At 38.6% G+C, this 15903-nt stretch overlaps 1 protein-coding gene across 1 annotated transcript; it reads right to left on the bottom strand.

Moving 5' to 3' along the window:
* Positions 1–814: 814 nt before the first annotated feature.
* Positions 815–15859, bottom strand: LOC150075999 (cx9C motif-containing protein 4). The gene is made up of 2 exons (XM_090387540.1): positions 15719–15859; positions 815–2114 (listed from the first exon to the last, which is right to left on the bottom strand). The coding sequence occupies exons 1-2, from the start codon at positions 15816–15818 to the stop codon at positions 1969–1971; spliced, it is 246 nt and encodes an 81-aa protein (XP_090243666.1). The 5' UTR covers positions 15819–15859; the 3' UTR covers positions 815–1968.
* Between the last annotated feature and the right edge of the window lie 44 nt (positions 15860–15903).

Here is a 15903-nt window from a genome sequence, read left to right as displayed (position 1 = left end):
TAGTTCTTTTTTAACCGTACAAAAATATGGCTACAGATAACAAGGAAAATGTGAAAATATCAAAGAAGGTGATGGCAAATAAAATTGAGTTATTAGACAAAATTTCTAATAGTAAAAGTGTCTCTTCAGTTGTTTTTATTTGGTTTTTTAGGAGCATTAGCAACTAAGGCCATATTGCTCCGGGATATGCGGTGGTCAATCCCTGACCTTTCTGCATCCTCCGTATTTGGTGGTGACGGGCTCGAACCCCGGTCTAATCAAGAAGCGTGTGCTACGCACTGCTGCTCCTTCCCACCTGGCTACGGAGGCGCCCTGTCTCTTCAGTGGCAAAACATAAAATCAATGAGTCAACGGTACGATTAATCAAAAAATCAGAAGAAAAAATCCGCCGTAGTGTCCGTGAAAATGCACTAATTGCTTCAAAAATTTGCTCTATCACTCGTGATGTTAAATTAGAAAAAAAAAAATGGAAAAAGCTTTAAATCTGTGGATAGAAGACCAAACTCAAAATAAAATTCCGTTAAGTTCACTCATCATTCTTGAAAAGGCAAAACTCCTTTATCAACGCTTTAGCGAAACTGGTGATAGCACTGGTGGGATAAGTTTTTTTGCTAGCAAAGGTGCTGGTTTGAAAGATTTGTTTGAAATTTCTAATAAATATTACATTTAATATTAAATTGTTTCTTATTTTCATTTCGATGCCATATGCTTGCATTTCACTATGTACTGTCTATGTACAGTCATATTATGAAGGTACACATAATACATACATAGACAAAATTTTAGACTAGTTTTTCTTATATATTTCATACTTTGGAACGGAACCCCTTTATTACTATGGGAGCCATAACTCGGTATTCGCGACATTTCTCAGGAATGTAACCCCTGCGAATAGCGGGGGTTTACTGTATATATAAGCTAGGACAGGGATCTGGGATTCTTAGCTCTGGGAATGGTAATTTACTTAAGCGAACAAAACATTAATAAAAAAAAAAATTTTAATTTAAGTAAATTTTAAGCACAATTAATTGAAAATCATTAATCTTACTCTTTAACACGTTTACTACCTGCTTGATGCATCTACGTATCAGAGAGTTTTTAATCTATCTGGATGAAAAATCATCTGACTTTAAGAATCACTTTCTTCTGATTTGTTGGGGGGGGGGGGAAAAAGATATTTCTATAGTGCAACCATTATCAGGGACTGAGGCCTGGATGTTGTATATAAAATAACTTGTGAAAAATATGAGAATATTTTATAAGCATATGTATAATACTTTATATACTACAAAAGCTCACATACATACACGACCAAGTTAACAAATAAAATACGAAGCGAACATCATATAATTTGGTCTCCATAGTAATTACCACAGTAATTACTATGGAGATTACTGTAGTAATTACATAGCAAATAGTTAACTGGCAAATGTGCTGCCACTTCTGTGCAACAGAAAAGCCCTCTCAAAAGGTCTGCAAGTTATCCAGAGATTACTAATAGTTATCCTTGTCCAGAATAAAGTCACATTTTTATATTATTAATTGGCATTTTATCTGTTAAACTGACTAAAATGAATATAATTCATCAGTATGCTTGTATCAATATGCTTTACTTCTTGTATTTATAAAATTAACATTTTAAGTATTTTCTACTTACTTTTAATCAAATGCAATTGCAAGGACTGAAATTAATTTCAACTGATACATTTTTTGCCTTGCAAGTACAGCCACACTTTTAATGTGTTAAATTGAATCAAGTGAAAATTATATTTATGGCTCTATTATATATATATAAAAATGAAGATTATAACATACAGATGAAAAATGTTCATACACTGCAAACATGTTCCTAAGGCACCACTTCCTATTCAGAGGGTTGAAGTGTGTGCAACCTAGAGTAATGTGCTGCAAAACTATTTACAAATCAGAAAGGTAGATCCTCATATAGGAATAAAACTGTTTGTGTACTTAAGTATCACTGGGCATTAGAGCTTGAAGTTTTACTCTGGTTTTCTGGAACCCCGAACAACAATCTGAAGTATCCTTCCATTTTGCACAGCATCTCTCCATAGCTCTCAAAACTCCCAGACAAGCCTCCTCCTGATATCTGTTATCTAAAATAAGAATGGGAAGAAAATTATTATATTCTTCATCCAATGGGTATATTATATAGTGAAACCATAGCAAACAAAACTTCACACGTAGAAGAAAAAATTTAACTAACTGCTTAGCTTAGCAAGTTACTCCCCCCCCCCCCTCAATCATGCGTTCTGTTTTTCTGGATACAAAGAGAAAAGATGTACAGAACAAATAACTTTCAAGATGTCAATACAGGAAAAGTATGAGGAACACAGATCATAGCAAAGAGAAAGTGGAGGGCATCTGTGACCTTACAAACAGCAACAAGGAAATGAAATTTGTAGGGGTTATAAAATTAGAAGTGGAGTGGATGGGAGATTATAGAATGAGTGAAATTATAACTAAAATATGTGCATTTCTTTAACTTTTTTTTTTTTTGAAATAAATGAACAGAAGTAGAAAAACAGTATTTCTATTACTGTTGTCAGGGCCCTTTTTATCCTATTAGTGGCCACTACCAGGCATTCAGATCCTTTGAGGGTCCCTCTTATTTTTGTAATTGAATATTTCTAACTTTATTTGTAAAGGGATCTCTACTGCATTTAACATGTATACATTTTTTTCAAAATACAAATAGTACAATACAGCATTATTATTATTTCTAAAAATGATTATAATAATAACAGACATATCTGAATATATATTTCATTCAGGAGTACACTGGTTGGGACAGCATAATTTTTTATAAGTATAACTTCTTATTATGATCTTTGAAAGCATTAAAACTAAATGCACATTTTCTGTTTAAGTGACCCTCAAAACACAACCTACCCTTCAGAACATCTCTATAAAAAAGTTTTGTCTACTTAACTGTCAACTACAATATCTACTGTTGTAGTGCCCTCCCCCACAATCGGGTAACTTTCTGCATAGGCCTGCCCATGCAGAAAGGAGGATATGACTGTTAATTATTAAATCGATTATAAATTATACTGCCATCTGTTTGGATTACTATTGAGTACACAATCTCAGCTTGTGACAAAAATCAGTATATCCAGATGTCCTAAGATTCACTACAGTACTTTTAAACAAATAACATCAGTGAAAGACTAGTCTGCTGTAAAATATTAAAAGTCTGTGGTTTCAATATGTAAATCTCTGCCTTGTGAATAATAAGGCAGTTCTATGTGAATTGCCATGCAGTGTAATAAAATTAAACTGCAAGAAACTTGCAGTTTCTGAATTATTGCTCAGACACTTGCTGTGTCTGAATTATTACTGCTGTCTTATCTAGATGATCCTGCAATGCTTCTTTAACCAGTGACTCCATTATTTTCCCCCGAACAGAAGTCAAACTAACAGGTCTGTAATTACTCGTGTGACCCTTTAATCACCCCCCCCCCCCGCAAACTGGAGATACATTTGCACCTCCATTCCGCTGGGACTTCCTCCGAGTCCAAGGATCCTCTCATAATTATGGCTAAGGGTTTGCTTACTTCCTTTACTGCCTCCTTTAATATAACTGGATAGATCCCACCTACCCCAGATGCCTTTCTTATGTTTAACTTCAACAATTTCTCCTCCACTTTGCTCTCAGTTATTGCAAAATCATTTAACTCCCTGTTATAGTTTGATAAATATCTGGCCGTTGTCTCCTCCTTGAATAACTCCTCCTGTGTGAATGTAGATGCAGAATACTCATTTAGTTCAGCAGCTATCTGATAATGATCATCTACAGTCAAACCATTGATATCAAGTGGACCAATCTGATTTATCCCTTTCCTTTTAGAGTTTATATAAGTAAAGAAGTCTTTGCTGTTTTTCCTTGCATCCTTTGCCAAAGATTTTTCATAATCTTTCGCTTTCATATTCTTCACTTGCCTAATCTTCTTTGTGACTTGATTACAGACTAGCTTGTATCTACCACAGGCTTCTGTGCCACCTGACAATTTATGTACATCTCATGCATTTTTCTTCTCTGCCACAAGTTTCATTAGTTCATCTGACATCCATTTGGGCATAAACCTAGATCAGTATTTCTTAGTTGGAACAAAAAGCCTAGTAGCTTCCAAAATTACTTCCTTGAACAATTCCCATTTAGAATTTGCTGTTATTATTATTAGCCACATGGTACAAGGAAGCCTCAGGCTTATGGTGTATCAGACAAAAAAAAAGAATCTGAGAGAGAGAGATCACCAAGAAAGAGAACAATGATAATATCCTGCTCAGGATACTCACCAGATGTGAGCCCCTGGAATAAAACATCATCAGCTGATAAAAAATCTCTGAGACCACTGTAGTAGCCTTTCCTATTCCATCTATCCTTTTTGCACAATATATTTCCCGTTTTCCCTGACAACTGTCACCAACTATAACTAGCTCCTGTGGGAGCTAGTTATTGTTGGTGTGCTTTGGCGTTGAGTTGGGCACCTGGGAACTTGATGGGCCCCCATTTTAATTTCTTCGAGGGCATCCACCTGAGTCTTCAAGCTCTCATAGACACCCATCAGAACACTGAGTTGGTGCCTAATTTCTTCACATTCTCTGCACCTAGCACACACACACACACACACACAAAGACCTCATTCATGGCTAGATCATGTCCTGTTCAAGAGAAATCCGCAAACATCGCATTTGCACATTTTTTTTTAGACTATGATGCATTGGAGAATTGCCCGTTACGGTTTTCCCACAAACCACAGCACTTTCACTACTTTGCCCAAGTTGCTTTGCTGCTCTAGTCTGAGGCATGATTTCCATTTAAATACAATTTAGTTAACAATAAAAATTAAAAGGATTTATAAATTTAATTGAATTGATTAATTGCCAAAACTATACTATGCTAACAGATTCCTATTACAGTGCTATGTATTACGCTATCTAGTTTTTGCCATAGGCTATCAAGTTCGAGATATACGTAATACTATTCCATATCAATACTACACAATGGTGGCAAGTTTCGAACAGTACAAGTTTTATCAATACTAAGTAAGTAATAACCCACAAAATCTCTAAGTTCAAAATAAACTTAGGTATTGTAACTAGGAATATAAAGCTACTTCTAGAAAATAAATTAATATGCCAATTTAGTCAATAAAATGGTAAAATTTAAAAAAATCTTCTCTATTTGCTGGAGCCATGAAAACTTCGCCCACACAGCTAATCTTGTTCTCACTCGTCCCAATTGTTCAATGATGTCTCCATTACAAACAAACCTGCTGAATGCTAGGATTTGAGCTTTTCCAGTGATGTCAGTTGACTCATCCAATTGGATGACAAAAAAAAAAAAAAAAAATCGGCCACTTTAATGTTGTCTATCACTTGTGACTCAACGTCTTGAGACATGTCACGCATACATCGACTAATAGTCCAAATGTAATACAGTCGGGTCTCCATATTCGCTGGGGTTATGTGTCAACACTTCCCGCAAAAACGTGAAAATCTGTACTCTCACCCAAATAGCCCCAGATGTTTTCTATATATGCTCAAATAGTTATGCTAATTGGAAGGTAAGCATGGAACAAACACTCAATCTTTAATGAAACCCCATAGAAAAAAAGTCTAGAGGTGTCAAATCTGGGGAACGAGGTGGCAATGCTAACAGCCCTGCTAGACCAATTCACCGACCTGGGAAACGGTTATTGAGGAATTCCTTTACCTCCGTCAAATAGTGAGGAGGTGCTCCTTCTTGCTGAAAGTCCTTCATGGTCATCTTCGTCAAACTGTGGAATGAGAAAATTTTCCAGCATATCCAGATAAATGATAAAACGCTTCTTTTTTCTCATGAAAAAAGAAGGGGCCGTAAACTTTTACTTTGCTGTCACCTTTGGGCTGTCACAAACATGTTCCAGATGTGCACATCGGTTTTTGCCGGCCCAAATCCTGCAGTTGTGGGTGTTAACCCTACTACTAACATGAAATGTTGACTCATCACTAAAGATTATGTTGTCCAGTAATGTCTCGTCTTCCTCTATCTGATGTAACATGTTTGCACAGAATTCCTGATGAGCAGCTTTATCTGAGTGAGTAATTTGTTGCACCATGGTAAACCATTATGGCTACAAGTGTAAACATCTTCGTTTTTTTTTTTTTTTTTTTTTGGTAGTTGTTGGCGCATTGGCTTCTGTGGCCATATTGCACCTCCCAAAGTTTTTGCAGTACTTTGATCCAAGCCCGAGGCGGGAATCGAACCCGCGACCTTTGGGTTGCCGGGCAGGTACTTTACCCACTCGGCTAGCCCGGTCGGCAAACGTCTTCGTAACACACGCCAAATGGTTGGTTATGGAATGACAGTCTCACGGGACACACATCCCGTTGATTTCACAGGACTCCGAACAAACCTCTCCCTCACCTTTTCCACGACAGCATCAGAAACACGTGGGTGTCCTGGTGATTTGTCATGGCGAACAGAATAACCTATCTCAACAAAATTCTTGTGCTATGAGTACATTATAGGTCTACTGGGAGGCCCTTTCCATATTTTGTGAGAAAATACCGTTGTCGCAGATTTTGTTTCTTCAAACCAAAACACACACACCAAGCATGCTCCGCTCCTGTGAAAGTAGCCATTTTTGAAATGCAAGCCACTGGCACTCGCGGTGGCGGAATTCGGTACTACGTCAGTAAAACTTGATGTCTTTTGCTACAATATTGACATTGACAAATGTTTAACATTGACAAATGTAAAGTACTACACATGGGAAACAGCAACCCCAGAGCAACATATCAACTCTGTGGTACTACACTGACAGTGGTAGAGAATGAAAGGGACTTGGGGGTGGTTGTGCAGGCAGATATGAAGTTCTCTGAGCAGTGCAGACGGGCTGCAAGAGTAGCTCATGGAGTATTGTCAATGATATACAGGAATTTTTCCAGCAGGGATAAGGAGGTGATTATTCCCTTGTATAAGGCAATGGTCAGGCCACACCTAGAGTACTGTATACAGGTCTGGAGGCCTCATTTCAAGAAGGATGTAGAGCTGCTGGAACGAGTACAGAGAAGGGCAACAAGATTAGTGAATGGAACAAAGGGGTGCTCTTACGAAGAAAGGCTTAAGTTTTGCAAATTACAGTGTCTGGAGACTAGGCACCAGCGAGGTGATCTGATAGAGGTGTACAAAGCCTTGAATGGTTTGAGCATGCTCAATGCTGATGGGATTCTTCCTCTAGCTCAGAATAATCACCTGAGAGGGCATAAATTCAAATTGAGGAAAGACAGATGCAGGATAGACGTGCGGAAATTTGCCTTTAGCCAGCGGGGTGGTTGGTTGGTGGAACAGACTTCCATCCCTTGTATAAGTTTAAGGCTCAGCTGGACAGGTATTTTGAACAAACAGAGGAGTGAAATGGAAGTGGGTTTTTTTTTTTTTTTTGGCTGATGCTGCATAAGCTTGCTTTCTTGCATCAAATGCCTCTACTAATGCTAATGCTAATATGAAAGTTCAATAAATTATATAAGTCTCCTGAATAAATTTCTATACACTTACGAAGTTGTAAAGTTCTTTTTGAATCACCCTGTATAGGTGCATTGAGGCATCTTCTTCCAGAATAATACTGTCTCATCAGCATTTAAAACCTGTTCAAGTTTATATCCCTTCTCCTTGATGAGCTTCTTGAGTTGCACAGGGTAGGCCTTAGCAGCCTTGTGATCAGCTGAAGCAAACACTTGTAATCTTTACATTATGGAGTGAATAATGCATCTTGAATTTCTGGAGTCTTTGCTAGCAATGAAAGCGGTTTCTCAGTGTTACTGGTTGTACAGGGGGTTTGCTGCTTAAATTTGTTGTTAAAAACAAGTTCCTTAGCGGAAATCATACCAATGTTCACGGGCAAGTTTTTCTTATGTTAGTCTTCAATACAAATGAACAGTGCATGCTCCATTTTTAACATCACTTTATCATATAAGCTGCGTATTTAGAAGTAATTATTCCACCAGTTTGCACTGCCTCTCTGATCTCAGTTTCTTGTTTCCTTATGTATTGTATGGTACTTTCGTTGATAACATGCGGCCTATGGCTGTGTATGTGAGTCCTTCTCAACATTTATCTAGAATCCAAACTTTCTTGTTCAAAGTCATCACTTTCTTTCTTGACCCTCTTTGGCTTTTGTCCATCACTAGATGCATTTCATTTAGAACCCATACATAAGCACAAGTAGCCTAATGCAGACACACAACACAGTCACAAACCATCCTACTTGGATGACACTCACCGTGAGACTGAAGATGCGTGTCCCACCATCACTCAGGATGACTGCAGCGAGCAGCAGCCAAATTTTTAGCATGATAAATTTTGCGACCACCAACGTGAAAACATGAATCTGTGAATACAGATCCAGTGCATTCATGGATCCCACGCAACTGTATGTGATTTCATCTTTTCTGCACAATTTCGGCAATGGCCTAGCTTGCTTCTTGAGCTTTGTCAGAAATAATTGTGATTTTGGTCCATTGTTTAGCCTGGCATGTTTGATCAGCTATAAGCCTTTTAAAATATTCAATTGGCTTCTCGCATAAATGTGAATGCTTTGTGTGAAGGTGTCTTTTCAGCTTACTTGGAACCATAGCTTGGTTTGCCAGTTTCTCACCACAAACAACACACTTAGGACGTGGCTGCTCTTCTCCAGATGAAAAGAATCTGAAGGACAAATAGTCTTTACACAACAGTTTTAGCACTACCACTAACTGTGGTATGTGTTATACTACCAGAACTAGTGCCAGCTACACTTGATTCATTGTCATCATCTAACTTACATATTTTAATTAGAAGTTTGTCCATATTTAATAAGCCCTAAAAAAAATAAGTCACCTAAATTCGGAAATAAAAAAATAACTAAACCAAAATAGAAATAACATACAAAAATGCATTAGTGCAAACTCACATGGAATAACACACCAGATCCAAACAACAGCTGACTGAAGACTGACGCTGGTGGCTTGTTAGGGGTGAAATGTGAGGTGGTAAAAGTACATCGCAGAGTTATTTTGGGACTTGGAACAATAGAGACAGAAGTTCTTGGAATTTTATTATAACAACTTCTTCCGTTTTTTTTTTTTTTTATTAAACTGTTATTGTTTTCATTCTTATCGGCCTTTTATGAAAAATATACTATACTTCTAAAATTTACTTTAATTTTTTTTATTCCTCAATTTTCTTCTCACTTCTTTTCGACCTTCCCTCAAACTCCAGCAGCACATCTGCAGACCCTTCACGTCACACTGGTTGAAAATCGCTGCCTTATACAATGGGATAATCACCTTCTTATCCCTGCTGGCAAAAATTCCTGTATATCATTGACATTTGTGGTTGAGAGTTTGTATAAATCTAAATGCTAATTAAGTTATGGGGTTAACTTATCAACTGATTGAGTTGTATTTTGATTAGTTTTATGTTCGTTTTGTTTTGTTAGGCAGTAATAGATTCCACTGGTGACCTAAATTCTATAATCTGTTATTCTTGATTCTTCATTTTCAGGGGATGTCTTCTACTTTCATCTCCTTGCTTTCTGTCCACTTTCCTTCCCCTTCATTTCCTACACTATTCCCTCTGTATATCCCACTTCCTTTCTTCAAATACCATCGGCTCCCAGGCTTGCCTGATAGCTCCAGTAAGTGTCTTTTTCTGGTGGTACAACCTGGCTGCCTCCACGTAGTTTGGGATGGAAGTCAGGGGGACCAGCCCCCTGGCTGTGAAATGCCAAGTGCTGGCACTCAACAGAACTTACACACACTAAACATACTTACACACAATTGCCGGCCTTGGTGCTATGCTTTGTCAGTTGCATCAGAGGTTATAGGGGAAACCCTGGAGACTGCCATACAAACACAAATACCTTGAATATCATTGACAAAACCTGATGAGCTGTACTGGAAGCCTGTCTGCACTGCTCAGAGAACAGTGCAGACAGGCTTCGAAGAAAGCGCTGCTCAGAGAACTGCTTATCGACTGCACAATCACGCCCAGGCCTTTTTTCATTCTCTACTGCCCTGAGGGTGGTATCAGACAGCTGGTATGTTAATCTGGGATTACTGCTGCCCACATGCAGTTTGGGCAGCAGTAAAAAAATTGATAAATGCAAAATACTGCATATGGGTAGCAGTAACCATAGAGTAACCTACCAATTGTGGTACACACTCAGGGTAGTGGTAAATGAGAAAGATCTGGGGGTAATTGTGCAGGCAGATATGAAGTTCTCCGAGCAGTGCAGACAGGCTGTCGGGGCAGTTCATGGAGTTTTGTCTACAATATACAGTAATTTTGCTAGCAGGGATAAGAAGGTGTTCATCGCATTGTATAAGGTAATGGTCAGGCCATATCTTGAGTACTGCATACAGACCTGGAGGCATCATTTAAGAAGGATGCAGAGCTGCTGGAATGAGTACAGGGAAGGACAACGAGATTGGTGTTTGTTTGTTTGTTATTTGGTTTTTAGGAGCATTAGCAACTAAGGCCATATTGCTCGAGGGATATGCAGTGGCCATTCCCTGACCTTTCCGCATCCTCCATATTTGGTGGGCATAGGCTTGAACCCCAGTCTAATCAAGAAGCGTGTGCTACGCACTGCTGCTCCTGCCCACCTGGCTACGGAGGCACCAGAGATTGGTAAGCAGAATGAAGGGGGTACTCTTACCAAGAAAGGCTTCAGTTCTGTAAATTTCAGCATCTGGAGACTAGGCACCTGCAAGGTGATCTCATTGAGGTGTTTAAGGCTCTAAATCGATTGAGCAAGCTAAATACTGATGGGATTCTTCCTCTTTCTCAGACCACAAACGAGGGGACACAAATTCATATCAAGGAAGAATGGTTGCAGAATACATGTGCAGAAGTTTGCCTTTAGCCAACGGGTGGTTGACTGTAACAAACTTCCATCTGTTGTGGAAGTTGATAGTTTAAATAAATTCAAGGAAGAACTAGACAAATTATCGAATGGACATGAATAGGTGAAATTGGAGGTGTCTTTTTTTTTTTTTTTTTTTTTTGACTGATGCCATACAAGCTTGCTTTCTTGCATAATTTGCTACTGCTAATGAGGGTTTGAGATGTATTAAAAATACATATTGCCCTACCATTAATATCTGGACACCCCTCTGTTGATAGGTGCCTCCGTAGCCAGGTTGGCAGGAGCAGTGCTTAGCACACGCTTCTTGATTAGACTGGGGTTCGAGCCCGTGACCTTTAGCACTCACCATTCTTTTGGTGAGTGCTAAAGTTTCACTTCCATAAGTAATGGTAGGAAGTATACACTGGTTCAATATTTTACATTCCAGACAAATTGGGATATTGCTCCTCAGTATATGACTATATTTCCTGAATGCTATCCATCTGAAATTCATTCTCCTCTTGACTTCCAGCCATTTATCATTGTTACTGCTAATGACTTGTCCAAGATAAGTATATGAATTCATCTTTTCAATTTCTACTCCTTCAATAATTATATCCCTTTCTGTGGCATACTTGTTGATACTTTTGTTTTAGCCATATTTATCTTTAGTCCAAAATCCTTACTAACTGGCGCCTCTGTAGCCAGGTGGGAAGGAGCAACAGTGCGTAGCACACGCTTCTTGATTAGACTGGGATTCGAGCCCATCACCACCAAATAAGGAGGATGTGGAAAGGTCAGGGAATGACCACCGCATATCCACAGAGCAATATGGCCTTAGTTGCTAATGCTCCTAAAAATCAAACAACAAACCTCTGTTGATAGTTGGTCACATTCTACCCAAGCAGCAATGTTTCATACAACTATAAATATGCTCATAGGCCTTCAAGAGACAGTACTATGATTGTGAATGCAAGATGCTGTGATCAGAAAAGGGAAAGATGTCCAGCGTGGAATGATAGCAGGGTGCCACATACATAATTGATCTGTATATGATATTTCAATGGCAACTGAAGATCCTTAGTTCAATGGTTGGTGATGTGATCTTCAGATGGAAATGGACTGGTGCTGAAACTTATGAAACAATGTGCTGGAGATCTCCAAAGCTGGTGGAACACGACAGGATAGCACCACAAAAAATCATTTGCTTGGAATGCAGATCAATACTGTTGCAGAACAAAGAGTCTTAATGAGATGACTGTGGCACATGTCAGCATCAGTACAGTGTGGGTTAATGCATGATATGAATTACCACAGTCATGCAGCTATCTACAAGCCACTAACCACTCGAACTAATGTCAGACACCATCTAGCATCTGTAAGGACCACTGTTTTTCTTGGCCCATAAACTATTGGAAATCCGTGCTTTCAGGGTGACAAACCCCCTTCCTTAACAAGAAAGGTACATACATACAGAAATGCAAACATAACATAAATGTTAGGAATGGAAAAAATTATACTAAATATGTTGTGCATGATCAGATGACCAGGAGAGGAGAGCGCATACATGAACACAAGAATGTTCTATCATTCACTAGGCTAGATCAGGCGATTGTTGTTGGTGTGCAGTGCACATATGGAATTGCTGCCAGCATTTGTCGCTATTCCTGAACCCACTGGAATAGTGGGTTCAGGAATAAAATAAATAATTAATAAAAGAAAAGGAATTCCACAACATATGCATTTCCCTCCTCCCATAGGTAACTATCCAGCTGACTTTTGAATTTGCCCAAACTGTCAGCCTCAACCACCCATGTAGGTAACTTATTCCAGTAATTTAGAACTCACTGACTAAAATAAAACTTCCTGCAATCCAGTCTAAACATCTCCCCTCATAACTTGAATTTATGGCCCCTAGTTCTAGAATCATTTATAATCATGAAAATTGTCCTTATTCGTTTTACTTTTGCCTCAAACACCCCAATCAAGTCTCCTCTAAAGTGCTTAGTTTCCAAGCTGTGCACCCACAGATTCAAAGGCTTTCTTCGTATAGAGGCCCTTTTGTCAATATCACTAGTCGAGTTAACCATCTCTGGACCCTTTCAAGAAGTTCGATGACTATTTCTAGGTGCAGTCTCTATAACGCAGTATTCCAAATGTGTCTAACCATAGCCTTATATAATGGGATTATGACATCTATATCTCTACTAGCAAATGTTCGATAAATCATCGATAGGACACCATAGGCCTTCTTTGTAACCTGTCTCCAATGCTCGGAGAACTTAATGTCTGACCATATCATAACTCCAAAGTCCCTTTCTTCCACTACTATCTCTCTGACAATCGTCCCTGGATTTGATGGATGTCCAGAGAAAGCTACTGCCAGACTGTATTATCTCAACAACAAAGTTTGGGGGAAATAGCATGATCTGGAGCCGTTTTTCATGGTTTGCTCTTAGGCAACTGATTGTTTTGGACAATAATGCATTATCTATGTTGTGGCAGCACGTCGGGAAAGGCCCTAAGCTATATCAACAGGACAACTCCATGTCATACTACTCATGTTCTGCTGGACTGGTTTGAGTACATGAGTACTGAATAGTTGGACTGGTCAACCCAGAGCCCTAACCTCAATCTTATAGAGAATGTCTGAGATAAAATAAATCATCAAGTGTGTATGAGAACTGCCCAAAAAAAACAGAGATGAAATGGTTGTCGCTTTGAAGGCTGCATGGATGAAAATATTGGGGGACATTTACAAAAAAAAACTAGTGGAGAATGTTCTAGAGACTACAGGTGACACAGAGGATAAAGGTTTTCAGCACATTTTATTAGTCTACCTGTGAATAAAGATTATTTCTAGATATGCAGGTGTACAGATATTAACAGTAGGGCAGTGTATTTTAATCCCTTTTCAGGAGTGAACACATTGATGTATGTTTTTCATATGTGGTCTCTGGAAAGTACACACATAAATTTACATTTCTGAAGGTGTTTTCAAGTACACTTCAAATAAAATTCTTTTATGCACAAATTAGCTCAAATTTTTTGGAGGATGCCATCAACATTTAGTTTATCAAATCCATTCAAAGACTTAGCCACTTCAATTATGTTTCCTCACAGGTATCTGTTTTCCAAGTGCTGAAATTTGTAGAACTTGGAAACCAGATACCTGTTTCTGGTTTCCAAGTCTTTAACAGTAGGAATACCCTATTAAGTCCTTGACAAATCTTGTTCCTCTTCTCTCTGATGTGGCCTAACTATTGCCTTATACAACTGGATGACTTCCTTATCCCTGCTAGAAAAATTGGTAGAGATTCACTATCGGGTACAGCCGGAAACATACGGAACATGGGCTTGGCACACCCAGGGTCCTGAGCTGGATATCTTCATTCTTCTCTTTCTTGGTGATTCCCTTCTACTTTTGACTCTCTCTCTCTCTCTCTGTCTCTCTCTCTCTCTCTCTCAGGGTAACTTGGAATTTGCCTGGTGCAGCATAAACCTCAGGCTTCCTTGTACCATATGGCTAATAATAATAATACGGAAACATGATACAGGTGACAGGCACCGCGTAGCACTCATGCCAGATGTCTCCGTATGTTCAGGAGATCACGTGACACTGGGCAGAGTCAGCACCCATCAATCATGCCCATATCGCCGAGATCGGTAAGCAGTCAGGAATGCTGTATCCTTAACTGAATCTAGACCGAAAAATTTATGTATATCACAGAGAAAAGCCTATAGCTGCTTGTGTGCACCACTCAAAGAACTTAATGTCTGACTGCACAATTAAATCCTCACTGAAAGTCATTTGTTTTCACTACACCTAGTATAGCACCACACAGTTGGAATTACTATCCATATTCAGTGACTTGCATTTGTCAATGTTAATCTTCAATTGTCACTTCTCATCCCATCTGCCTAATTTTTCTAGATCATGTTGCAGTAGCATACCCTGATTACTGTCATTAATTACCCTGCCAACCTTTGCATCAGCTGCAAACTTGGCCAGTAAGCCTGACAATGCTACATCAATATCATTAATAAATATAGAAAACAACAATGGGTCCAGCACCAAACCCTGGTGGACTCCAATAATAACTTTAGTCCAAGAAGAATTGTGCCCATTCATAACCACTTAATCAAAAGAATATAAGGTGTTCAAACTGGGTCTGATAACATTTGAATTGGAGATAATGATGTCATCACAAATTTTAGGATGACGTAAAGACTTGAAAACACGCTTCAGGGAAACTATTCAAATATCACTTGTGCCGAATCCGTATCTGACTCGTCGAGAAATGCTTACAATGGGTGATGGCGACTATAAAACGATTTATCCACATAATTTTTTTAAAAAATAATAATTTCCAATAAAAAAAATTATCTATATAAAACAAATATTAATTTCCGTTTATACTTTGTATTGACAAAACCAGAGAAGATTTCACTTCACTGTAAATGTTTTTACTGCAAAGGAAAACACGCAAAAATGCACTGCCCATTTTTAGCTAAGGGGCAATGCATTTTTGTGAATGTTATACCAGGATCCATGGCTATTATTCGTGATGGGATATTGCACACTAGATGCTGGTTACAACAAAGGACTACTCCTGGATTCAATACCATGTTGTGGGTGATGTAAGATGTTTTTGTATGACGCAATCCAAGTATTGGATGGGGCCTAAAATTACTGCAGGATTTTTTTTTTTTTTTTTCTATTTCCATTATTCTTCGTTCTGGGTGGGGGGGGAAATAAGACGATAAGCCTAATTTGGCCAGCGCATGAGTTCGGAAGTAAAACATCAAAAGTGAAACCTCACCTTGCAAACATCTGCGGATGTCACAAGCTTGAACCTGACACGGATCAGGTCTCATCAACTCGCAAAGAACTGAAGCCCAAGGCACTAATCCACAACCCATGGCAAGAGTTGCTAATACAATCTAAATATATATACAGACGTCTTTAATGAACAGTGCAAACACATAAAATATAGATAAAATATAC

This window comes from Mastigoproctus giganteus, chromosome 13 (assembly GCF_048544385.1).
Source record: "Mastigoproctus giganteus isolate SK-2022 chromosome 13, ASM4854438v1, whole genome shotgun sequence".
NCBI lineage: Eukaryota > Metazoa > Arthropoda > Arachnida > Uropygi > Thelyphonidae > Mastigoproctus > Mastigoproctus giganteus.
This window is presented reverse-complemented; position numbering and strand designations above follow the sequence as displayed.

Coding starts and splice junctions, on each gene's coding strand:
- LOC150075999 (XM_090387540.1), bottom strand. CDS start 15,818: ATGGGTTGTGGATTAGTGCCTTGGGCTTCAGTTCTTTGCGAGTTGATG. Junction 2,115..15,718: donor CATCCGCAGATGTTTGCAAG/GTGAGGTTTCAC, acceptor TTCTTATTTTAG/ATAACAGATATCAGGAGGAG.